Here is a 27,230-nt window from a genome sequence, read left to right as displayed (position 1 = left end):
GCACCCAGTAAGCATTTAACAACAGCAACCGTGACAATGGTAACAAACAAAAACAACCATTGGCATGGCTAGCATTTATATAGTGTTTACTGTGTGCCGAGAACTTTACAAACATGTCATCTGATCCTCGCAAAAGCCCTGAGAGGTAGGTGTTAATATTATCCCCATTTTACAGCTGAGGAAACTGAGGCAAGCTGAAGTCAAGCGACTTGCCCAAGGTCACACTTTTGAATCCGGTTCTTCCTGACTCCAGTTCCAGTGTTCTATCCGCTGTGCCACCTGATCTCATTAGCCTTGATCTCCATGGCTGTAGGTATTTCCTGTCATCCTGTTACCTGTCTAGACCTTCGTCCATGTAGTTAGGAGTCTCTCTTACACTGTTGGCCTTAGTCTGTGTGGCTACAGATTCCTCCCATGGGCCGTGCCCAATTACTGACACTCCCCCCCCCCCCCCCCCCCCCGCCCCTCCACCCCCATTGCACAGCTCTGGGCCTCTCCAACATGATTCCTTTCCTTGCTCTCTCTCTAACACACTCTTGAAATGCAGGTGAAAAGGATGAAAGCCGCTCCTATGGCCCAGGAAATTCAATGCTTTCCAACACTCAAATAGGGTTGAATTGAAGATTAAGCTAATAGACTTAGAGGTGGAAGGGATGTTAAAGACCATCTAATCCAACTCCCTCATTAAAAAAAAAAAACAAAAAAACCCTAGTATTTTATTTTTCACCCAATTACATATAAAAGCAATTTTTGACATTCATTTTTAAAAATTTTTGAGTTCTAAATTTTCTCCCTCCCTCCCCTTCCCCTCCTTCCTTCTCCCCCCCCCCCCCCAGCATCAAGAAGGCAAGCAGTTTGATATAGATTACACATGTACTAGGGCACAAAGGGAGGTTAAGTGATTTATTTGCCAGGATCATTCCGTTTGTGAGTATCAAAGCTGGACTTTGAGTTGATGTCTCCCTGACTCTATAGTCTAGAATAAGTAGAAGGTCTAGCATTCGAATCCAGTTCATTTGATTCCAAATATAATGCTCTTTCCAAGGAAAGCCCTGCCTCTCGAGAGAGGCTGGAGCTATATATGTAGATTTAGGGATTATCTATTTAATGGAGGGAACTGAGCTGAAGAGAGGCAGCTAGGTGGCACAGTGGATAGAGCATTGAACCTGGAATCAGGAAGGCTTGAGTTCAAATGTGGCCTCAGACACTTACGAGCTGTGGGACCTTGGGCAGGTAAATTGCTTAACCACCTTTTGCTTCAGCTTCCTCAGCTGTAAAAGTGAGGATCATGACAGCACCTCCCTTCCAGGGTTTTGATGAAGATACAATGAGAAAATATCTGTAAAGTGCTTTACAAACCTTGAAGTGATATATGCATGCTATTTATCATTAGCATCATTGTTATTATTTTTATCATTAAGAACAAAAAAGGATGAAGGTAAAATCATAGACAACACCTATACTTGAGGGGCAGGAGATGGAGGATGAATTATTAGAATGGACTGGGAAGGAGGGCTGTCACATGCATGGAGAACCAGGACCTAACTGTGTTATGGAATCTAAGATAGTGGGGTAGAGGGAGGCAAGCACTGTTAACAGAAAGGTCAAGGAAGATGTGAGAAAAGGCCATTGGATTCAGCATTAAAAGATCCCCTGGTGACCTTGAAGAAAATTAATTCAGTTAAGTGGTGTGTTGGAAAGCCACATGGCAAAGTTTTGAAGACTGAATGGCTAATGAGAAAGTAGCAAAAACAATTGTAGGTTATGCTTTTTAGAAATGTAGCAAAAAAAGAAAAAGTGTAGGGAGAGAGAGAGAGAGGACAGTAGCTTGTTAGGATTGGCAGGATCCAGCAAAGATTTTCTTAGGTAGGGGAAGAGGTGAATATGTTTGTAGGCCGTGGAGAAGGGGCCAGTAGATTGGTAGAGCCTGAAAATGAGAAAAGGGGTGACCAGACAGGGAAAGAGATGGGAAGGGAAGGAATCAGGCCAAGAGACTAAGTCGGAATATAGTAGAGAGTACCCAGCTAATCTTGGTGAATTCCAGTCACCCAGATTATGTGAATTATGTCCTTGGATAGTACAAAATCTGGTGGATGTGATTTCTGAGCCACTATCAATAATCTTTGTAAGGTCATGGAGAATGGAAGATTTACTCTAGGGTTTGTGTGTTCCAAAGTTTGTTCCAGACCTCACAAAAGAGAAGGAAATGGAGCAGTGAGCTTGACTTTGACTCCTGGCAGAATTCTAGAGCATGTTATTAAAGGCATGACTAGAGAACATGCAGGGGAGGAGGTGATGATCCACAAGCCTCCACATGGCTCCATTAATCACAGATCATTCTATGTTTTGTTTCCTATTTTAACAAGGTTGCTAAATTTATTTCAGTTAAACCAATCAATGAATGAATCACACAATAAACAATTATTAAACACCTCCTATATGCCGGGCACTGTGCTGAATGCCAGTAGATCAGGGAAATGTTTTAGACTTAATTTATCTAGATCTCAGCAAAACATTTGGCAAAGTCTCTTATGCTAGCTTGTCAAAACTATCGGAGAGATGATCTAGGGCAGAGGTTACAAACTAAAATCCACTTTCCCCAGGAACCAGATGAACATGTAATTGGGATATGTTTAACAAAAATCAATAAAAATATAATACAACACACATAATGTTAATTTGGCTTTCTAAGTCAATATGAGGCACACAGGGATCCTTTTCTATTGCTCTAGGCAACTATACAATGGGATAAATTTGTAATTTGTTGAATGCCCAGATCTCCAAAAAAAAAAAAAGCCATGGGTGGTTTGCTCTCAGGTAGAAGGAGTTCCCCAATAGATGTCCCCAGGAGATTGTGCTTTGTCTCTATGCCATTTCACATTTCTTAATCAATGACTTGATAAAAGTATCAAGGGTAGCATGCTGGTGGATAGCCCAGAGTTTGTCAGGATAGGTAACACATCATGGAAGATGATGAGGGTCTAAAAACACTTTGATGGGTCTTAGAACACTGGACCCGAACTAATAATGTGAAATTTAATTGAGATAAATGTGAAGTGATACACCTGGGTTTAAAAAATCAACCTCACAAGTACAAGATGAGAGAGGATAGATTCATCAGAAAATGAGTTGGGGGCTTTCAGTGGATTGTAAGCCCCATATAAGTCCATGGTATAACATGGTAGCCAAGGAAACTTGTGATATGAGGCTCCATTACAAGATGCGTTACTTGCAGGAAAAATGGAGTGACAGATCCTCTCTGTTCTCTGCGCTGCTCAGGCAAGATTTGGATTATCGTGTTCAGTTCTGGGCAGCACGTTTCAGGCCAAACATTGCCCTCTTCTGAATGTTATCCCATTTCCCAGCCAGGATAATAAAGGACTTCAATTATGTGCGTATATAAATCAGTTGATGCCCCTGGGGATATTTAGCCTGGAGAAGAGGAGGCTGAGGGATGAGGGGGGACACGGTAGCCTTCTTCTAGGATTTGAAAGCTGGAAATAAGAGAGAAAAATGAAAAGATTATTTAAATGAGGAATTCTGTGAAATCTTATGAGAAGCAAGAGGCAAGGTGGGGACAGGGCGCCCATCGTCTGAGACTAGGGCCCCTTTATCTTCTGAGACCAGAACAAATTCGTGGAAGATGGGAGATCACAGTGGAAGTTAGGGTTAGTGGATCACATGATTAGAAGGCCCAACAGAATAAAAGTAAAAGTATAATTATAACTACCATTTGTATAACGCTTTAAGGTTTGCAAAACATTGTATATACATTAACTCATTTGATTTTCATAACAACGTGAAGTAGGTGTTGTTATCTGTTTTACAGAAAAATAGTAGGGATAGCTAACATTTATATAGTGCTTCCTAGGTGCTAGGCACTGTGCAGAACTCTCTACATTTATTACCTCACTAGGTCCTCACAATAACCCTGGGAAGTAGGTATATATTTTTACAGATGAGGAAACTGAGGCTGAGAGATATGAAATAATTTGCCCCAAATCACACAACAGTCTTCAGTAAAGAAGAGATGAATTCAGCTGCTGAGAGGGGTTTGCAGGTGAAATTGAAATCAAACCCTGACTTCTGGGGCTATTATTTATTTCTGTGTGTCTTCACTGCTGGCACAATGCATAGAACATGGTTGTTGTTCAGTCATTTCAGTCACACCTGACTCTTGGTGACTCCATTTGGAGTTTTCTTGCCAAAGATACTGGAGTGGCTTGCCATTTGCTTCTGCAGCTCATTTTACAAATGAGGCAACTGAGGCAAACAGGGTTAAGTGACTTGGCCAGGGTCACAGCTAGCATCTGAACTCAGGTCTTCATGACTCCATGTTCTGAACTCTATCCACTGTGCCACTTAGCTGTCCTTGGAATATGGTGGGCATTTAATAAATATTTGTTGGATTGGGCTGAATCATATTGTAGTTAAGAATCTTGAGTGTATTGAGACTAATTCTGGGAGAGAAAACTAACTTTTTAAAAGTCTTGAAATCTGGTACAGATGTCAAGAATAGTGTGGTTGATAGATCCAGGGTGTATACTACATTTTGATGACTTTCATGCTTCTAAGCTGCCTTGGTTTTAATAAACTGAAATATGCTGAGTTATTGTTTATTGTGCTCCCCATGGCTTTTTAAATTAGTCCATTGCAAGGGAATTCCAGATAAAATAATGAATAGGTGTTGAGTGCTAATATTAAAAAGCACAGACATCATAAAACACCCCCAATCCTTTAATCACAAAGGCTGCAAAATCCTGCGTGTGCCCAGTCTACCCTGATGGTGACAACCTTATCTTTTTTTCTATTTGTTTACCTAGATAAAAAGGTAAATTGCATTTTGCAAAACTTCTCATTTGAGAGCTTATCAGCCTGGCACTGTCTCACGGCTGTGTCACTCTCCCTTCATGTTGTTTTACCTCTTTGGCTCACCTCGTAGATTGTGGTCGACTCATTGCAAATATTATATCACTCTTTCCTGATAAAAAGTCCAGTGTGCCATGAACACCAGAGGGGAAGGTCTCTTTTGAAGTGGAAAATAAACAATGTTGAGAGATAATGGCCACTAGCGATTGGTGGGGACAAAACTGGTTTCGTTCACTATCTGAATAACTGAGTTCATTTTGTACCTGTCTTCCTCTTTCATTGTTTTCAACATTTCTCTTCATCCTAAATTTGAAAGATGTTTTATGGAGAATTTCTGGATTTGACAATCCAGTTTTTCCAGTAGGAAATGCGTGTGTGTGTGTGTGTATTGTGTAAAAATCTGTACTTTTTGACACTCATCTCAGTATTTTATCATAGGATCATAGATTTTGAGCTGAAAGGTGTCTGAAAGGTTCAAGGATAGATAAGGGGATTGAAGCCCAGGATGGTTAACTATCATGCCCAACGTTAAAGATCTTATATGTGCCAGAGCTGTTGTTTTGAGTCCAAGTTCCTCTGGAGCCATGGGACCATAGATTTAGAGTTGGAAGGCACCTTTGAGCTCCCCTAGTCCAAACCCCCTCATTTTACAGATGAGGAAATTAAGGGCCAGAGAAGGTGGGAAAAAAAGTGTCTATTGTCACATAGGTAATAAGTGGCTGAGCAGGAATTTGGATTTGTGCTATGTGATGCCATGTTCATACCACTGTCAAACTTCAGTAGGTTGGAAGGCTGCCTTGGTGAGAGCAGTCATGAGAGGAGAACAAGAATGGGTACAATGGTTCAGAGTCCCCTCTCTGATTTCTCCAACGAGTATAATTCTGCCTATTGATTACTCTGTGTGTGTGTGTGTGTGTGTGTGTGTGTGTGTGTGTGTGTGTAGCATTTAGCACAGTGCTGGGCATATTGTAAGTGCTTAATAAATGCTTGTTGACTTTACATCAGTGTGAGATTTTATTAATAACAGCAGGTTTCTAGGATGTGTGGAACGCACCCTCTGCCAAGTCACAGAAATGTGGTGCCTCTACCCCAAGAAATTAATGATATGATTGGTTGATGATACGGAAGAGAGGGAAGACCATTCACTAAGACATGCCAAAGGAAAACTTTTTTAAATAGAACATATAGCCATTGGTTCAATGTATACTCAAGTACAATCACCCAGAATTAGGATTGCTCATTTTGCATTATGCCCAAGGCTACTAAGAAGGGGGATATATGTGAAAATCAAGAGAATAAAGGAAAATATTCCATTTTCCTGATTATATCCATAATATTAAAGTTCAGAGTCATCCAAAGCACGATGGAGAGGCTAAAATGCATTACCAATTAAGAATTGTGTGGGAGAGACATAAAGGAAGTCCTCAGATGGTGTGTGTGTCCAGAAAAAGGTGGACTGGTCATGGAACAAGAGCCAAGGAATGGTCGATAACCTACAATCTTCGTTGGTATCTGTGTAATACAAGAGTTCTAAGGGCTTGACTCTGTTGGGGAAGACATGGAGAGGAGCCCCATCAGCTGTGAAGATGAGGTGCTGTACCAGCCTCTCAGGTCTTTTCTAGCTTTACATCTATGTTCCTATAGTCCCAAGATCTGGATGGCTCGAAATCTGTACCACTGGGAAGAGAACCCATATTAATGAGATCAGAGAGCCATCAAAATACTATTGAAGTTACGTCACTGTACTTTTAAAAAAATGAATCTGGAATAGGGTTTGTTGTTTAGTCATTTCAGTCATGTCCAATCCTTCGGGCAAGGATAATATAGTGGTTTACTATTTCATCCTCCAGTGGATCCATTTCATCAGGCAATCAGACATTAAGTGACTTGGCCAGGATCACACAGCTAGGAAGTGTCTGAAGCTGGATTTGAACTGAGATCTTACTGACTCCAGGCTCAGTGCTCTATTCACTCAGCCATTGGCTGCCTCTTTATGACAGTGGTATGTTTCTTTCCTCAATTGATTTATAGGTTGGATTAAAAAAAAAAGTAAAGATTTCTTTCTCATTCTAAACCTAGTCAAGAAAGTGATCTTTCCTCCTAACAAGAATCAGAAGCCTGTTTTGCTCAAGTGGGGGGACTTGTCCATGACTTGGAGGATGGAATAGCTTAAAGTTCAGTGTAGGTTCTTTTTTAGAAAGTGACTAGAAGCCTCATTGATTAACTCAGCTGATTTGCTGCTGGCTGGTGACAGAGGCAGCATTTGAACCTAAGTCTCACTGACCCTCAGTCCAACCCTCCTTTTCATTATGCTGTCCTGTCTCTATATAGTTGGAGTTAGAAGTGCTACCACCATTAGCAATAGGTGACCTTTGGATTGGGCTGTACCAGCGGCTAGGCTCAGGGTTGGGGACTTGGCCTTTGATTTCAATGACTGAAAACCACCAGCTGTTGAAAATCTCTCTATCAAAGGAGGTCAGCACCTTATTATTTTAAAGAGTTACCTTAAGGGGCAGCTAGGTGGTACAGTGGATAGAGCACCAGCCCTGGTGTCAAGAGGACCTGAGTTCAAATGCAGCTTCAGACACTCGCTAGTTGTGTGAACCTGGACAAGTCACTTAACCACAATTGCCTCCGAAAAAATGAAAAACAATTAAAAAAACCCCAACTTACCTTGAGCACTGAGAGGCCAAGGTACTTGTGACATGGCGAATTTACGTCAGAGGCAGGACTTTAACTCTGCTTTTTTGGATTTCAAGGTCAGCTCTCCATCCCCTGTGCCAGGATGCCTTTCAAGGTCAGTACTATACCCACTGTTATCCCCTCCCTTTTTTTTTCAAATGAAAAATACAGGGTTAGATCATAGACTTAGGGTAGTCTAACTCTGCCACCTTATAGGTGAGAAACCTGAAGCCCAGAGTGGCTGAAATGATTTCACCAAGGGCATACAGGTAGCAGCAGAGTTGTCATGTGAACCTAGGTCCTTGAACGCTCGATCCTGTGTTCTTTTATGAATGAAGATCCACTTAGGACAGATGTGTGGAAAAGGTGTATTCAAAGTGTGTTTGATCCTGGTATCCGGAGACATTACGGTGAAACTTGCCGACTTGCATGACCTTTGTTAGATAAGCTGGCAGAGAGAAGCCTTGGTGATCTGCTTACTTTCTCTGTCAACAAGAACCCAGGCTGGGAAGCTCCACCCAGCCCAAAGTTAGCAAATTCAAAATCATTACAGCAAAGTGTTTACTGAGGTGTTCTTAAAGACAGTTGTGTTTTCCTATATGCCAAAAAAAAAAAAAAGCTGATGGGTGTATATCTATTTGGGGGTAAACTGTCCAAGACTAAAGGTCACAAGATGGAGAGTTCAAGCGATGTCATTGCCTAAACATGCCTGAGAAGAGCTTGGCATAAGATCATGTTCCATGATGGAATGACTAGAATTGCTATCTCATTGATCCAGGGCCACCCAAAGAGGGCCCAGAGAGGGGCTAGATTTTCCCCTTGTGTAAGCATGTCATAAATTACTGCTTCGGTGCCCTCAATCCAACCTTAGGGACCCGTTAGTTAATCTAGCTTCCCTCAAAAAAAAAGCGTCTGGGCTTACACACGAGAAGAATATAGTTCAATAATTTGTAGTGAAAAGCTGTGTCATGGATATAGTGCCCTAGTTTAGGAGAAGGAAGTAAAACATTAATGGGCCTCCTCCCCCTTGCCTGTCTACCCTCATCCTTTTTAATGGCTATCTCTTGGCATGACACTCTGCCAATTCAGCTCAACAAGCTGTTATTAAGGATAATAGGACCTTTTACATAGAGATGGGACCTCCTCAGCCATCAAGCTCAACCACCTCATTTTATAGGGGAGGAAGAAATTGAGGTCCGCAGATTTGGGGGTGGTAAACATCAGAGTCAGGATTTGAACTCTGGTTCTCTGACTCCTGAGCCAGTGCTCTTTCCACTGTGTTAAACAGCTGGGGTAAAATGACCTAGTGCCTTTCTTTGTATCTCTTGGGGGAAAATGACATGTGTGGGGAAAATAGAGGAAAAAGAGAATATTCTCCCTCTTGTTGGTGTGACTCTCCACTGACCTCTTTAAGGAAGGGGCGTTTGGTTTACCTTCCTATTATTTCTATTCTCCTTTGTTCTTTTCCTCTCTTCCTCCCCCCTCCTTCCCTTTTGTGGTGCCCTGTCCCAGTACCTCCTGTTTTTCACTTGTTGGTTTAGAGTGTAGAGGAAGGAAATCATTTTGCCAAATGCAACATTATTTTAAATGCATGTTGAAATAAGTTCAGAGCATGTTGAAATAGGTTCAGAGCTGTTCTTTTCCTAGTTAGAAATATTCTGTTGTTGAAATTCTTCGAGATTGTAATTTGGGGATTTTACTCATACTCTTAGGTCATAGGATAGAGTTTGGGAGAATCATAGACACATGGAGTTGGGTGGGGGGAGGGGAAGGGTTTTAAAGGTCATCTAGTCCAATCCTTGTCTTTTGCAGATGAGGAAACTGAACCCTAGAGAGATTATGACTTGACCAAGGTCACTAAGGCAGTAAATGATAGAGCCCAAGTTCCAATCCAGGTCCTCTGACTCCATATCTGACAGTTAACCACTTTTTGTGGTTTTTACCTTCTCTTTTAGACCCTGAGCAACGAAACTTCTTTTCTATATTTTAAACAATTCCTTTTGAGCGTATTTGACATTATTTGAACTGTAGGGTGTTATTTGCCAAGATTGAAGTTGTGTTTACTGTGTTAAAGCAAATTCGTCTTTTACGGACATGCTTGGCAGTTGTTGAAAATGTTTTGTTTGTTTGTTTTTACATTGGTACAGTTAGAGCTTGTAGGGATGCAAATTTAGTATATTTACATAGATACTATTAATATTAACCCCGAAGGAAGGGTGTTGTACCTGCTAGATGGAGGGCTGGTCTTGAAATCCTTCACACCTAGGTTTAAGTCTTGACCCTGATGCATACATACTATGTGGCTTTGGTGGGTCACCTAACTTTGAATATTCTATGCTTTCTATACTTTGTGGGAGTTTACTTGCCAAAGAAAGTCTTATATCGGTGAAGTCATGGCCACCCCTCCCCCTCCCCAACTTCTCCCACTAAGAAAGGCTGTCTTTTATATAGTATTTTAATGTTTGCAGAATGCTTTGCATGCAGTATCTAATTGGATTCTCACAACGATGCTGTGAGGTAGATGCTATTATTATCATTCCCATTTTAGAGATGAGGAAACTGAGGCTCTGAGGTAAAATGGCTTGCCCATAGCCGGGATTTGAACCTAGGTCTTCCCATCTCCGAATCTAACACTCTATGGTAGTCTTTCTATAAAATATACACAATAACCTATTCTGTAAGACATGTTGAGTGTGTGAACCTTGCTTCTTGGAAACTGCGGTGGACAGTTAGTAGCCCTATCTGGTTTTGTTTTTGGGGTCCAGACATTAAGATTTTGGACTGTTCATATGGTCAGAAATGGGGTGCTAACGTTTCTCTGCCTGAATGGTAAAAAAAAAAAAAAACAAGTATGCCAACAAGAATAGAAAAAAAAAAATCAATGAATGAAGTTTGGCAAACTCCTGGATTGCATTGAGGTATGGTAGAAAGAGGGTAGATTTGGAGTCAGGCGATAGAGTTGGAATTCCTGCTCAACTGCTTATTATTAACGTGACCTTGGGTGAGTTATTGAGCCTCTTTGAGACTCAGTTTCCTCATGTATAAAACAAAGGGTTTGGGCTAGATAGCCTCTAAAGGCCCTTCCAGACCTAAATCTATGATCACCTTTAAGTTTCCTGAAATGAAGAAATAAGCACTGGTCCCGCCTCCATTTGCATGCTCCCCCCACCCCCCCACCCCCAGCCATTCCACTGCAGTGCTAAAATTCAGTGGGATGTGAAATTAGCTTTGAAGTTCTGGAGTACACCCTCCCCCACATCCCCACCCCAGCAGCCACGTTGTGGCAGCAGCAGGAGAAAAGTGACCAGAATACCGGCTGGACGCTGTGAACTTGGGTTTCTGCCCATGCATTTTGGGGCTGTAGGCTCTCGGTGCAGCCTGGGGCTTTTTCTCCCCCTTCAGGTATAGTAGGTGCTGGATTAAACAGGTCTGCTAATGCAGACAGACACCAGGGCACTGTTCAGGCGCGGAGCTGGGCCTGGATTGGCGTTGCCAGGGCCTTGGCAAGAGCCACCCCTAGTGACAGACACATCCCCTGCCAGAAGTTAGTTTGACTTTCACTATTCACCAAGGGCTTGCAGAACACCTTTAAGGAAGGACGATGGAGGCTCTGAGAGTTCAGATGTTCATGCCTTTCTCCTTTGAAAGCGTCTGTCTGTAAGTGTCTGTAATTTGTTTTAGAAATAATAACCGAGAGCACTTTCGCAGGAATAATATGCTCAAAGTGGGGGTGGGGTGGGGTGGGGGGGAGTGGATGGTGAGAGTTAAAAATACCAGAACTGTCACTTTGTGACTGAATCTTGACACAGATACAGCTGTAACCTCTGACAGCTGGATAGGACAAAGATAGCAACTTGAAACGTGGAAAAACAGAAACAATTAGGATCTTTCCGATACCCCCTTGTTATTATTTCTTATACAATGCTGGTGTTAAGTTGATAAAAGAAAATGTAACTTTCTGAGAAAGTGGGGCGGGTCACACAGTCTAATAGAGGATTTCAGGGAGGAGATGGGGCTGCAGCTCAGGTACTTTTTGGGTGGGTGGGCAAAAGTGGCCCTTGAGTGAGGTAATGAGGGTACTTCATTGTGATGTCACCAAAATTTGCTCTTTTCAGAATGTGGACTTTTGTCTCTGTTTTTGATTGTGGATATACATATTATTTGCATCTGATTAATGACTTTTCTCAGCTTGGGGAAGAAAAAAAAATCAAAGGCATCCAATGTCAGAATAGCCTTTTTGGTGAAAAGCTGCGTGTGTAGATTGAAGACTGCATGTTTAAACAAATCCTAAAATCTCTTCCTGCTGAGAGCTTTGCCGACAGCTGTATTTCCTTCAGACATTTACCTTGATACTCAGTAACAGAAATGATGATTGGGAAACTGTACAGCAAGCCTGGGTCCCCCAGTGAATAAGCATTCAAGCAAATCAACTTATGCCATTTTATTAAGTCAAGACTCATGCAAAAGCCACCTCTCAAGCTTAATCATTATTTACTGAATGTTCTTGGGTCATGAGAGAGGTTTTGATTAAGTTGGGAAAGCTTTCTGTGCAGTAGCTTGTGAAAGCAGGCTTAAAGATAGGAAGAAAAATGGAAAAATACTAAATGGGACAGTTTTATTTATAGATTTTAATTCTTACACACACACACACACACACCAAAAATGCTGAGATTTACAGGATAAAGTTGACCACATTTAGTGGCTGCTACAGAAAAGAATTCTCATGGTGAATTCTGACTCCCTTGCTTTAAAAAAAAAAATGCTGGTTTAGCTTTATTTCAAGTGGATTATGATGATCTGCCTTCCTTGCTTTTTAATAAAACACATGCTATTAATGAAGTGTATTAGAAACCAGAATGGTGAGACTGGATTGTATGATTTGTACACATGCACAGTTTTTTAAAACGTCATCATGAGTAATGGAAATTGTATTATTCTGTTCAGAGATTGAGAGAGGTGATGCCTCGGGCAACTCTACAGACTCTGTGTAGATCCCCTGAAACACAATGGTTTTTCACTAGGATAATTCCTGTCCCCTTGGCAAGCAAGGAGCCCAATAGATGCCACTGAACTTGCTTTTTGTTGTTTCTGTTTTTTACTCGTTGGCTGTTTTGAGCTAGATCGGCTAATCAGATGGCAGGGTGGGCTACAAAAGAAATGCTGTAATGATTTTCAAAGTGGTTTGGTTGCAACTGACGGATAATCAAGCTATAAATCCAATTTAAGTAAAATTTCCTAAATTTAATATACTTCTAATATATATATGTATATGAATATATATATATACACATATACATGCACACATATAAATATATACATATATATACATATACATATATGCATACATACACACAGACACATATATCTATCTTGCAGGGGGCTTACCCAGGTAATGTGTTGTCTAAAATATTGTAACCTTCACAATAGTTGCCTTTTTTTTTTTCCTTTTTAGAGCAGACTTGTGATTTCATAGGGGACTCCCAGTGAGGAAACTCTGCCACTTCAGATCAGTCCTCTGCATTTAATAGTCTTAGACTTAAGTCAATGGTTCTCAAGCTTTGTGGTCTCAGGACGCTCTTAACACTCTTAGAAATGATTGAAAGCCCTCTACCTGCCCCTCGCTTCCCAAATAGAGCTTTTGTGTTTGTGGATTGTATCTACTGATATTTGATGTTTAGAAATGAAAACAACCTTGTAGACCACCTGAAAGGATCTTTGAGATCTCTAGGGGTCTCCACTGGTCTATAAAGTTGGCTGAGGCACACACAGGTAAATGACTTGCCTAAGGCCACAGAGCCAGTATAAGTCAAAGGAGGGACTTGAATGCAGGTGTCCCAGGCTGCTTGGCTGCTTCTCTATCTACTCACTACACCCTGCTACCTCCTTTTTTTTTCCTCCCCTGCCCTTTTTAAAACTGTACCTGTAGTATTGTTACCAGACAATAGATAGCATTGTTAGGTCATTATCAGCATTGTGCAAAACACTGACTAAGTCTCCCCTAATCAGGGTGATCAGTTTCTGTGTAAGAGACATGATGTTGCTGGTCCTTAACACCCTTATCAGTCTGATTTTAGCATAATGTCTTCAATGGGTATTTCTTGGAGAGAAAAGAAGGGCCTGGAAGAAGATGTTAGGAGTATTTAAGGGCTATTCCCGCTCCCCTCCCCACCCCCACCCCGCGACTTAATAGTATTTTATTTTTTCCAAATACATGTAAAGATAGTTTTCAACATTCACTTTTGTAAGATTTTGAGGTCCAGATTTTTTTTCCTCCCTCCCTTCCCTCCCCTCCCCCTTCCCCAAGATAGCACATAATCTGATATAGGCCTTACATGTACAATCATATTAAACATATTTCCACATTAGTCATGTTGTGAAAGAAGAATCAGAACAAAAGGGGAAAGCCATGAGAAAGAAAAAAAAACCAAAGAAACTAGGCTGCTTCAATCTATATTCAGACCCCATAGCTCTTTCTGTGGATGTGGATAGCATTTTCCAGCGTGAGTCTTTTTAATTGCCATAGATGGTTGTATTGCTGAGAAGAGCTAAGTCTATCAAAGTTAATCACTTCACAGTGTTGCTGTTGTGTACAATGTTCTCCTGGTTCTGCTCACTTCACTCAGCATCAGTTCATGTAAGTTCAGGTTTTTCTGAAATCCAACTAGGAGGGCTATTTTTAAAAATCTTGAGGGGAGGAGGTTAGTAGGAGGAAGAGTGGTCCTGACTTGTAATTTCATCTGTGTAGAGAACCCCCTGATGTGCAAAGTCCCTCCACTAATGCAGATCAGCAACCCTATTGTAACTTCTAGTCTTTGATAGTTGTTCAGGACACTGACTTGCCCAGAGTAACACAGTTCTTATGGCTAGGTCTTCCTGACTTCAAGGCCAGCTCTCAGGCACGCTGTGCCATACCTGGAAAAACAAACTGTCACCTTTCTTGGCAGCCAGTACTAGAAGCTCTAAACATGGTTTTGAATCTCGAGATCAAAGGCTTGTAGATGTAGAGGTGGAAGGAAACTTTGAGACCATGGAAGTCCAGCTGCCTCATTTTACAGGTTAAGCAGTCGAGGGGCCCAGACAAATAGAAACACCTTGTGTCTGGTCTCATGGGTGGTAAGCAGAAAAGCCAGATTCAAACCGAGGTCCTACACTTTGGACACTTTCTACTGTACCTTCTAATAGGTCAGGGATCAAGAATCCGACATCTGCTCATGTGCTACTCGCCTGTCGATAAGATCACAAGATTGTAGGGTGAGAGTTGGAAGGGAATCTTCTAGGTCATCCAGTCTGAACTTATCATTCTACAGCTGGTGAAACTGAGGTGCCAAGAGAAGAATGCTTTCACCAAAGACCCCTGAGTATAAAAAGCAGAGCTAGCATTTGAACCCATGTCCTTTGACTCAGTGTTTGCTCCATCATGCAATACCGCTCTGTTCAACTCTTATAGGTCTTTACCCAGACAGGCCCTTAAAAGATGTTTGTAAATTGATGTGGATTTAAAATATCAAATGTAGGAAGCATGTAGAATCTTCAACAGTTTAATTATTTTTTTTTCCTTCTTGTCAACCAAGTTGCGCAGCAGAGCTTTTGGAAATGTAGCATTAGTTCTTTGTGCTAAGCTTCCACCTAGTTCATTTTGGTCTATGTTCCCTAAATGTGGCTAATATATTTGCTTCATTCATTTGTTTAGTCGTTTGTTCATTTGTTCGGTTGTTCATTCATTTGTCAAGCACCTCCTCTGTGCAAAGCCCTGGGGATACAGAGGCAAAAAAAATGAATTGTCCCTGCCCTCCAGAATCTTCAATTTTATGGAATGTCATTTCATTGCTCATCTTTTCTGTGATGTTATAAGACATCTTAGTGAAGTAATGGTTGCAGTTGTATAATACCTCAGTCTCTAACTTGATATACTTGGTATACTCATCACCCTGTGATAATGTAAATGAAGTGGAATGTACTCTCTAGGGTCCCTCCAGCCACACCTGGTACTTGCAGGTTGCAAGTTGGCTCTATGAGAGATGGGGAGGGGGAATGCAAGTTCAGAGGTAGTGAGCATGTGGGTCTGTACTCCTAAAATGATAGGTCACAAACTTCTACCAGTGTACCCTCCTTTAATTTGTTGTTCAGTTCAGTCATATACGACTGGTTGTGACCCTGTGGACCATAGCATGCCAATACTATCCATGGGATTTTCTGGCAAAGATACTGGAGTGGTTTGCCATTTTCTTCTCCAGTGGATTAAGGCAAATAGAGGTTAAGTGACTGCCCAGGGTCACACAGCTGGCAGGTGTTTCAGAATGGATTTGAATTCAGGTCTTCCTGATTCCGGGCCTAGCACTCTAACCACTGAGCCACCTAGCTGCCTCCATTCCCTTTTAATAGTGAGCTAGTAAATATGACTAGCTCAAAGCAAAGGATAGGAAACCATTGGGCCATATAGCTGGGGTATGTTGTCCCACAAATACGGACAAGGTCAGTGGTAAGAGTGGGTGTGCACATTAAGGACACTGATAAGTGAGGCACACAGATGTAGAATACACGTAGCCAGGAAAACACATCTCTGCTACAGGGCCTTAGCGTCCCTCCTCTTCCCATGGTCCTTTTATGCCACTTCTGTCTGAGTGCAGTGTCTGTGCTGGGCAGCTCACTCTTCTGGACTTCAAGGACCTCCTCTCTTGAGCTTGATTTCCCCACTGCTGAGCCTAACTCTGTCTTGAATCCACAGCTGGCTTTCTTTTCTGCTGCCAGTGGTCACTCTCCTTGCCATTCTTCTTGACCTGCTCCCTCCCCACCCCCTCAGGCCTCTTTGCTGTTGGCTACCACATCTTCTGCTGGGTGAATAGCTCTGCCACAAAGCACCATGACTCTCAGGGTGGTGTGGGAGGAAGAAAGAAAATCTCCTCCCCCATTTCCAGTGCCCAGTGATAGTGCCACAAGGGAAAAGGCTCTTTCAAGGGCAAGGTTCTTTTATGGGTGGCTCTCCTCTTGACTGGGGCAGCTAGGTGGCACAGTGGATAGAGTGCCAGGCCTGGAGTCAGGAGGACTCTTCTTCCTGAGTTCAAACCCACCAGCCTTAGACACTTACTAGCTATGTGATCCTGGGCAAGTCATAGTCACCCTATTTGCCTCAGTTTCCTCATCTGTAAAATGAGCTGGAGAAGGAAATGGCAAACTGTAGAACAGTATCTCTGCCAAGAAAACCCCAAATGGGGTCACAAAGTGTCTGGCACAACTGAAAAGTGACTGAACAACAATAACTCTTGACTGCCAAGGGTCACCCTCCACAAAGCCCTCCTCTTTTCACTGGCTTTATAGTTGTTGAATTATCTTTTTAAAGGCCTCTAGGGTTATGGCTGATCTTTTGCCAGCCAATGGCAACCTGCTTATCTAATTACATCATGGAGAGAACTTCTTTGCACTTTCTAAAAGGATTATAAATTGTAGCAACATCAACATCTCTTTGTCCCTACAGGACATTTCATTGATTGGTGTGTGGGTGGGTGAAAGTCAGTTGATCAGGGTGTCCTAATCAACTGCACCCTCTTCCCCGTTATATACATAAAGATATGTGTTTATAGTTTTGTCATAATTTGAATACTTTTGTTTGTTTTTTATTGAGCCCAAACTGATCCTAGATACACAACTGATGCACTTCTATTAGACCCCTAGAACTTAGTGGTTGTAGCTGCTGTTGTGATCCTTCGGCCAGTTTTTCTTTGCTCTGTCCTCTCTCTTGCCTAATGGCCATTTCCCTCAACAGAATGTACCTTGAAGGCAGGAGCTGTTTCATCTTAATCTTTGTACCCCCAATATCCAGCAGAGTGCCTGGCACATCACTGACATTTTTAAAGGTGCTTTGATTGATTGTTTTTGGTAGGGTTGCATTGGCACCCTTGGTCAGAAAGGTGATGTCATTTGTGGTCTTTGTAGTATGAGAATTTGAGGAATGCCAATAAATCTACCCCCAAAAAACCAAAAACAAAACCCCAAACCCTAACCAAACAAATTTACCTTTTCCCATTGGCCTGTTGCTTTTGTTCCTCTCAGAGCTTCCTTCTCTTGGTCTCAGGCTTTCTTCCCTGTTATAATTCTCATACTCCTGGGAAGAATAACATAGTACAACTTAGGAGTCCTTAGTACCTTGTTGGGGATTCATTTATCAAATACTTCCTCTCCTGGCAAAAAATAATCTTGGATAGGAAGAAAGTAGAGAGAAAAGTTCAAGGCTCAGTGTCTCTGAGAGTGGGGAGTAGAAGTGGGAGGGTACCATCAGAAAGATTGTGGGGGACTAACCCTGTCTGAGTCCAAGAGGATTTCTTTCCAGGTTGGGGAAATCGGGTGCTTAAAGCTTGCTGACTGGTAGTAGTTGCTGATAAATCCATCTTATCATTGTTAATGGCTTCCAAGGTCATAAAGTGAGATATTGACAGAGCCAAATGATTAGAACTCAGAACTCTCAATCTCTCTCTCTCTCTCTCTCTCTCTCTCTCTCTCTCTCTCTCTCTGTCTCTGTCTCTATCTCTCTCTGTCTATCTATCTGTCTTTCACATGAAATATTTAATTACACCTTTGGAGAGATAGTCTCTATGGGCATACCGATATAGTGGATAGACCACTGGGATTTGGAGTAAGGAAGACTTTATATTTTCCTCTGATACTATTAGGCCATAAGCTCCTTGAGGGCAGGGATTGTCTTTTGCCTCTTTTTGTCTCCCCAGTGCTTACTTAGCATAGTGCCTGACACATAGTAGGCACTTACTAAATGTTTATTGATTGAGTGACTCTTCATAGCTATGAGATATGGGGAAGTCACTAAGCCTGTGTTACAGACAACTCTCTAAGACTTAACTACTAAGTTATAAATGAGTTAAAGGTTTGCTGATCATAGGATCAGAGCTGGAAGAGACCTCAGAAGCTATTAGGTCCAATCCTATTTATTGGGATTGGGATCCCAATTATGGGGTTCCCATCAGAATCATCCACACCACAATCTCGGGCGAGGGTAACTTTTTCCTTTAGTTTCTATTGATAGTAACTGGATCTATGAATAGGGAATGTCCAGGTAAGAAAATTCCTTTTACTAATGTACATCAGCACCTCTTCTCTAATGTAAAGTCATAGAGCCCTGAGATGTTGCTCTTTACTCAAGGATCTCACCACCAATGTGTCAGAGGTGGGAAATGAACTGAGGTCTTCGTAGATTCAAGGATGGTTTGCTACCTATTGTGCCACCCTCTTTTCTAAGTTTCAGAAGCATACTGAAAACATGGCCCATGAATAAATTTATTTTGCTTGACTGTATGTAAGAGAGGTTTTGCTTTTCTTTCCCAGTTGGGGGTGTGAGGGGAATGGAATGGGATAAGCATTTATTAAGCACCTACTATGTGCCAGGCTCTGTGCTAAGCACTTTACAAATACATCATTTGATATTTGGGGCATGTAGGAGGGGGACAATGTGGATCTGAAATGAAATAAAATTCAATTAAAAAAACATGCTGGAAAACACAGCAAAGAACTAAAAAAAATGATCCTTGCAAACAGAAACTTGCTGGAAAGATATTAGTTATGTATTGTATTTGTTATCCTTTTGCTGTTATCAACAACTCCCTTTTGGATTGTGATTATATTTGGCATTACAGGATCAAAGGTTTCTGGTTTGGCATGGCACCTAAATGTACCAGAAGCTGCCAAATATATGACTCATCTCATCAAAGAATGATTTTGAGGGGACACTATGAGCATTGGTCTTCTGCTTTTTTTTCTTTTCTTTTTTTTTTTTTGGAGGAGGGAAGGCAGGGCAATTGGGGTTAAGTGACTTGCCCAAGGTCACACAGCTAGTAAGTATGTCAAGTGTCTGAGGCCAGATTTAAACTCAGGTCCTCCTGACTCTGGGGCTGGTGCTCTACTCCCTGTACCACCTAGTTGCCCCATGGGTCTTCTGCTTTTGACCAATATGTAGTTAAGAAATGAAAACCTTAGATTCGTTAGATATCAGTGAGTTTGAAGTACAGCTTTTATCTTTTGTTGTCGTTGTTATTGTTCTAAGGTGGGGGTGGGGGATACCGCTGAGTCCTTTCAGAAACCTCCCTGAATACTCAAGAATTGTCTTTAAAATAGCCATAGAACTTCAAAGTGGGAGGGGACCTTAGGGCTGGTCTAAGCCAATGGGATTCTGGTGACACCAATCATGAGTGGCAGAACCGGGTCAGTCAGCCAATCAATAATAAGCTTTTTTGAGACAAAGAAAAGGCAAAACCAGCCCTTTACCCTTGAGGAGATGATATTTTAATGGGAGAGATCACAGATACAAAACTAGATATATAAAAGATAGAGATTTCCCTCCTCCTCGCTGCCTCATGGCTTCCCTGGCTTTCTTTAAGAAGAGTCTTTTGCAGGAGGCCTTTCCTGGTTTTCTTCCATGTTGTTCCTTCCCTCTGAGAAGTAGATAGAGCATTGAAGCTGGAGTCAGGAAGACTCATCTTCCTGAGTTCAAATATGGCCTCAGATACTTGCTAGCTGTGTGACCCTGGGCAAGCCACTTAACCCTGTTTGCCTCAGTTTCCTCATCTGTAAAAAGAGTTGGTGAAGGAATGGCAAATGGCTCCAGTGTTTCTGCCAAGAAAATCCCAAGTGGGTCACTAAGCGTTGGACACAACTGAAAACAAGTGAATAGCAATATTTTACATTTATATATATTATATATATATGTGTATGTATATATAGTATATGTATATAGATGCATATACAATAATATAATATACAATAAGATAATATAATATAATATAGTATAATATATAACATATATGTATACATGTGTGTGTATATATATATATGTATATGTATATATATAATTTTTTTCCATGTTTCCTTCCCCATTAGGATATGAGTTCCTTGAAGGCAGGAACTTACTTTATGCCTCCAATGTTTAGCACAGTACCTAACACATAGTAAGCATTTAATAAAATGCTTGTTGAGTAACTGACTGACATACAGATGATACAGAAGAATCAGAAACTAGATAGCATGACAAGATCCAAAGCCAGCATTCTTTCAATTGTATGATGTAGTCGATATATTTCCAGATTTGGAGTCAGAAAATCCATTTGCGCAATTTGAATCACAACTCAGATTCTTCCCAGTTATGTGATTCTGGGCAATCCCTCTGAGTTGCAATTTTCTCATCTCTAAAATGGGGATGATAATAACAATTTCCTCCCAGCGTTGTGAGGATCAAATGAAATAGTACACTGTGCTTCCCAAACTCTAAAAGCACGATATAAATGTGAATAGTAGCTGTTTTGCTGTTAGAATCATCATCATCACTGTCATCATTATCATCATCTCCACTAGACCCAGTTCATTTAGTCAACAAGCATTTATTAAGCACCTACTATGTATGGAGCATCGGAGGTACTAAGATAAAAAACAAAAGACTCTTCCCTCAAGGAGCTTACATTCTTTTGTGGAGTGGAGTGAAAAACAATGTGTACACGGGAAATTAAGTATAAGATATATGCATAGATGATTGAAGCAATGTCTTGGGATAGGGTATTAGCCTTAGCCTGAGAAGATCAGGATAGATTTCCTGTAAGAGGTGGTTCCTGCATCTTCCGAAGGAAGCTAAACTAGGGATTCCATGCATTAGAGAGGAGTAGGGAGTGCATTCAAGGTGTGGCAGATGGTTGGTGCAAAGGCACAAAAAAAGGGATGGACCCTTGTCTATGAGAAACAGCAGCCATGCTTGTTTGTTTGGTGTGAAGGATGATAATGTACAAGGAGCCTGGAAATGCAGGTAGGAGCTTCTTGAGTGAAAAGTTACAAGGTTAATATTACTTTCAGTGGTGAATTCATTGCTATTCAATGAGGATTTTTCTTAAGTTTGTTACTGCAAACACATGGGAAGATTTAGGGTAAAGGGCCTGATTCCTTCCAAGTGTTCATGGAGCTGCTCTAGCTCACTGAAGGTCATGAAGCATTTTCTCTTGGGTGGCTTTTCTGCATCCTATAGATCTGACAAGTCTTCCTGGATTAATTTAGTCAGAGTAGGAAGTGCTAGGCAACTTGAAATGGTAAGTGTCTAGACTGTAATTAAAAAGAAAAATCCACTCATCATCTGTGTCCTTTATGACTCATGCACTTAGAACTATTTTAAAAGGCCTTAAGATAGGTGGGGTGTTTTTGTATTAAACACAGAATAAATTGAAGACACTCCCTATGGATTTCATCTATTGGCTCTGATTTTATAAGTATCGTAAATTGGCTGTTTTGCCATTTGCTGGACAGATGCATTAAGCAGATGCCTAGGCAGTCAGTTTGGGCCTTTAGTTCAGCATAGAAAGATTGAAACACCTCTTTCATACCATATGTTCTCCAGTGTATTGGCTTCATTGCAAGAGGACTTGGGGTCATGTCTAGTGTTACATGTCATTAGAATGATCAGGTTTGACATGGAGTAGTGGTCTAGTGGACAGATCAGGAATGAAAAGACTTAGGTTCTGGTACATACTCGGGAACTAGCCAGTCCTGTGACTTAAGTGACTTTCCTCCTCTGGCCCTCACTTGCCCCAGCTGCAGAGTAAGAGAATTGGACTAGATCTAACAGTCCCAAACCTTTTGGGGTTAAGGATCTCCTTTTGATGTTAAAAAGTACACCTCTACCTCATAGATACTGTTAGTATTTATTGATTGAGAAATACATGATAACAAAAAAGTCTCTAAATCCAATGACACTTTTAAGTGAATTTGTATTTTATTGTGGTCTAAAAGAAAATGAAGGATTTGAGTTCTGATAGGTTCACTCTGGGACCTGTAGAGTTGGGTTAGATATTAATGGTATTCATGAACATTTGGAAAACAGTAACAAGCACATACCAGAGACACTATTCTGTCTACAGAAGATCTTAGGATCATAGATTTAGAAGTAGAAATGGTCAGTTCTCCCTTTTGCAAATGAGATTACTGAGGCATAGGAAAATTGAGATTTACCCAGCATAGAGAATTTAAGAAAGGACCCCAGAAAACTAGAAAGCAATCTGGCAGAAAGTAGGTGTAGATGTACAATTCACCCATCTATTATAGTAAGCTTTAAATGAATACATTCTTAGAATTCTCTGCTTCTTCCTCATTCTCCTCTCTAAGTTTTCTGAATTCTTTCAAGTGTCAGCTTAAATCCCACCTTCTTCAAGCTGACTTTCCAGGTCCTCCTCAATTTAATGCTTTCCCTCTGATTATCTCCAGTTTGTCCTGTCCATATCTTGTTTGGTCATAGTTGTTTGCATGTTGTCTCTCACCATCAGATTGTGAACTCCTTGAGGGCAGGGACTATTTATGCTTTTCTTTGTATCCTCATCCCTGTCACATAGTAGGCCTTATTGTGTTGAAATGATTTAGAAATTAAAGGTGACAGAATAAATAAATTCGAGAAGAATGGGGGAAATTTCCTTTCTGATCCATGGAGGAACTCATGATCAAACATAGGATAGAGAAAATCATAGAAGATAAAATGGACAGTTTTGATTACATAGAATTAAAGTCTTTGCACAAACAAAACCAATGTAACTGGAGGATAATTGGAGGAAAAAAAATCTTTGTAGCATGTTTTTCTGATTAGAATCTCATATAGAATGATAAATAGTTAAAGAATATGAAGAAGTAATTTTCTAGGGAAGAAATCTAATCTATCAACAGCCATGTTACAAAAGTTTTAAATTACTAATAATTAAAGAAATGAAAATTAAAGTAACTTTGAGGTTTCTGTTTACACACATCAGCTTGTAGACAAAAGAAAATGACTTTTTTTTGGTGAGGCAATTGGGGTTAAGTGACTTGCCAAGGGTCACACAGCTAGTAAGTGTCTGAGGCTGGATTTGAACTCAGGTCTACTGACTCGAGGGCCAGTGCTCTATCTATTGTGCCGTCTAGCTGCCCCTAAAAATGACACACGTTGAAGAAGCTTCAGGAAAACAGGCACATTGAAGCACTGTTGATGGAGCTGTCAGTTGGTTCAGTCATTCCAGAAAGCCTCAAAGTTATTAATATGTGCATACCTTTGACTCAGTGATACCAATACTAGGCCTATATCTTAAAGAGATCAAAGAAAGAGAGGACCCATATGTACAAAAATATTTATAACAACTTTTTGTAGTGGCAGAGAACTTCAAACCAAGGAAGGAGACATCATTTTTGGGAAAGGCTGAATAAATTATGGTATATGAATATAATAGAATGTTATTCTGATGCAAGAAATATTGAAAGGGATGGTTTAAAAAAGAAACCTGGAAAGATTTGGATGAACTGATGCAGAATGAAGTGAGCAGAACCAGGAAAGCAGTCTATATAATAGCAACATTGTAAAGATGAAGACCTTTTTGAGATACTTTGAAGAATACTTGGAAAGGACTCTGATCAACACAAAGATTATCTGTGATTACAAAGGACTGATGATGAAGCTTGCTACCCACCTCCTGACAGAGATAGGATGGTGTAATATGAGATGTACATTTTTGGACATGGCCAACATGGGAGTTTGTTTTGCTTGACTATGTAAAATTTTTACAAGGATTTTTCATATCTTTATTTTTCTTCACTCATTGGAGGGAAGAAGTGGGAGGGAGAGAAAATAAATGCTTGCTAACTGAAAAAAAAAGTAAAATTTTAAAATGCTACATAGTAATGGAAGGACTATAGAATATTAGTTGGCCCTCTGTGACAAATTTATTAAAGACAAAGATGAGAGTTACCCAGGATGGGCAGAAAGATCTGGATTTAAAGCCTTCCTCTAATAGTGTCTATGTAACCATGGTAACATCTTCTCTGAGCCTCACTCAGTTTCCTCATTTGTAAAATATAGATAATAACTATTGTATTCCCTCCCTCACAAGGTTATTATGAGACTCAAATGAGCTAATATAGGCAAAATACTATGCACATTTTAAAATGTATACTTTAAAATACCATGTATTTAACCTATCTGGGCTTCCATTTCTCACATGTTTTTTTGGAAAAATCCAGGGAGAAAATACGTATAGAAGGAGCTGGGAAAAGATATGTTCTCCATCTGTTATTCCCTTCTTGGCCATTTTAGACATTGAGACCTTAGAAGTCACATAGACCAATCTTGTTTTACAATTGTGGAAACTGAGGCCCATGGAGGGGCAGTGATTCTCCCAGTCATAAAGCTAGTTAGCGATGGAGTCAGGAGCATAAGGAAGCTTCATGTCGGTGTCAGCTAGAAAGATTTACAGAGCATTTTTACATTCATTATTTCATTTGGTCCTCACAGCAACCTTGGGAGATACTACAAGTGTTATATTCATTTAACAAAGGGAATAGGCCCAGAGGGATGGTGACTTCCATATGGTCCCACAGCTGGCCAAATGCCAGAGGTCTGATTTGAACCTCAGTCACTCCTGACTCTGTGTCCAGTGATCTTTCCATCCCCCCACTGGTCCTTTTGCTGAGAAATCTTGACCCTCTGATGCCCCTTCCACTGCTGATCTCTGGCACGCCACATTGGATGATTGAACTGAATTCTGATTGGATTGTCTCCCATCAGTCTGACCTGAAGGAGTCTAGAACTGCTTGTGAGCACCTTTTTTTGGGAATGAAGGAAAAGATGTTATAAATCGTAAGAAAAATCACTTAACCTCAGTTTCTTCATCTGTAGAATGGAGATAGTTATAGTTATAGAACCTTCCTTACAAAGTAGAGTGTTGGCTATGTAAATGTAAGTTTTTGTAAAAGCAGATATTCTTAGGATCATAGATTGCTGGAAGAGGCCCTGGAGACCACTGAATCCAAACCCCTCATTTTTCAGATGGAAAAACCAAGCCTTAGGGAGGGTAAGTGACTATGATACAAGCAGGATTCAAATCCAAGTCCTCTGACTCCAACCCCCCTGTCCTATTGCACCAGGTATTGTGTTTCTGTAAGAAAGCAAACTAGAGGACTAAATCAACTCATTCTTTGGAATATGATTTGGCTTTTCTGTGAACTGAATTTCACAGTCCTTAAGGGAGCCAATGGGGTAGAGTAGAAGGATGATTGCATTTTAGGTCAGAGGATCTGGGTTTGAAACTTACTGAGCTCTGCCATTTATTACCTGTATGACCTTGACCAAGATATAACCTCTCTGGCCATTGGTTGCCTCTCTGGAAAGGAGGGAGTTGAATAAGGTGACCTATAAGGTGCTTTCATCTCTAAATCTATGTATGATAGGATCAAATGAGTTAATATTTATAAAGCACTTAACAGTCCCTGGCACATAGTAGGCACTTAACAAATACTTGTTCCTTTTCATCATCTGATAATTGCAATAGATCTGGCATCCCAGGTCTTAGGTTCAAATCCTGATTCTGCTACTTACTACTGGGTGTGAATATAAAGTACAGCCTCATAGACTTAATATCCTCCTCTATAAAATTGGGGGGGGGGCAGTAAATCTACATGATTTTCCTAGCTGGAAATCTGTGACCCTATAATGCTAATTCAGCATGGTATGGCTAAGTATAGGAAATCTAGAGAGTAGGTGAAGAAATATAATTACCTGAAAAAGTCTAGGTGTGAACTTGGCTGGCAATGATTTTCCTTCCAGATTCAGGGCTGTGAGAGGAGATGTGTTTCTTTCTGACCCTCAGTGCTTTGGCCAAGTTCTGACTTTTTGTTGTGGGGGTGGGGAGAGCTTCAAACTTTCTTCAAAAAGTATACCTTTGTGTCTCTCCCCACTCCCTACCCCTTTGGAACACAGTAGCAAAGAATTGAAGCAGCTATCAAGATAGATTCATGGATGTGCTGGCATCTCAGGCCAGGTTGCTTTAAATGTGCTGTCAATTTTACAGATGGATTAGAGTAAATCGGTTTCCTGGAATTGGGATTCTTTGGTGAGGAGATGAAGCTTGAGCTTTGTGTGCCCCGTTAAGGGGTCATTTAGCTCTTTAATTGTGCCAATTTGTAGAACTCTCATCTGACTCATTTAGTGTTCCCAAACTTATGTTACCTTTTCCTTAAAATCTAGACAAAGTCCTTTCTCCTTCTGCATTCTCGAAGCCCCTGAGCGCCTCCCCACACCCCCCACACCCAGTTTCAGTTTCATAATATTATACTCTTTCATCCTACTTGACATCTTGAAGCATCTACACATTTCCATTTTTAATTGTTTATAGAGTGATCATCTCAGATTCAATTATTCCCAGGAGGAACGGATGTTGAAAAGACTGAGAGCCAAGCTGTGAATCCAGGAGTCATCTTTCACAGCATAGTTTTCATCTTGGAGGGATGGGTGTTCAGTGAAGTAACTGCAATGAGCCCTTTACACTTTTTTTTTTTGAGATTTATTAAAATAATAGCAGTTAGCTAAGCTTTGCTCCATGTCTTCTGAAGGGATTTTAATTAATTTACAATTTCTCTCTCTCTCTCTCTCTCTCTCTCTCTCTCTCTCTCTCTCTCTCTCTCTCTTTCCCTCCCTCTCTCTCTCTCTGTATATTTCAGTTATGACATCTAAAAAAAAAAAGCCTTCTTAAAATGCCCTGTTACCCAAACTTTTCTGAAGTCAGGAAGAACTGATTTTGATGTAAGATGCTTTAAGAATACTTTACTGTTAATTGAAAGGATTTTCCCCCCAAGTATCACAGTCAATGGCTCGCCTGGAGAAGCTAATTAGTACGATTATTCCCCAGCCCTGT

At 40.8% G+C, this 27,230-nt stretch overlaps 1 protein-coding gene across 5 annotated transcripts in view; it reads left to right on the top strand.

Moving 5' to 3' along the window:
• The window catches only part of MITF (melanocyte inducing transcription factor), a 262,177-nt gene that overhangs the window by 130,315 nt on the left and 104,632 nt on the right, over positions 1 to 27,230 (top strand). Inside the window, exon 1 of one of the 5 annotated variants that reach the window (XM_036738366.1) lies at positions 11,132 to 11,208. The exons of the other annotated variants lie outside the window; for them this stretch is intronic. Coding sequence (XP_036594261.1) covers positions 11,153 to 11,208 — 56 coding nt within the window. The 5' untranslated portion in view covers positions 11,132 to 11,152. Of the gene's footprint in view, positions 1 to 11,131; positions 11,209 to 27,230 lie in introns of those variants that run through there. 5 annotated transcript variants of the gene reach the window in all.

The sequence above is a fragment of the Trichosurus vulpecula genome, chromosome 9 (genome assembly GCF_011100635.1).
Source record: "Trichosurus vulpecula isolate mTriVul1 chromosome 9, mTriVul1.pri, whole genome shotgun sequence".
Taxonomy (NCBI): Eukaryota; Metazoa; Chordata; class Mammalia; order Diprotodontia; family Phalangeridae; genus Trichosurus; species Trichosurus vulpecula.
The sequence above is the reverse complement of the archived record's forward strand: the minus strand, read 5'-3'. Positions and strand labels throughout refer to the sequence as shown.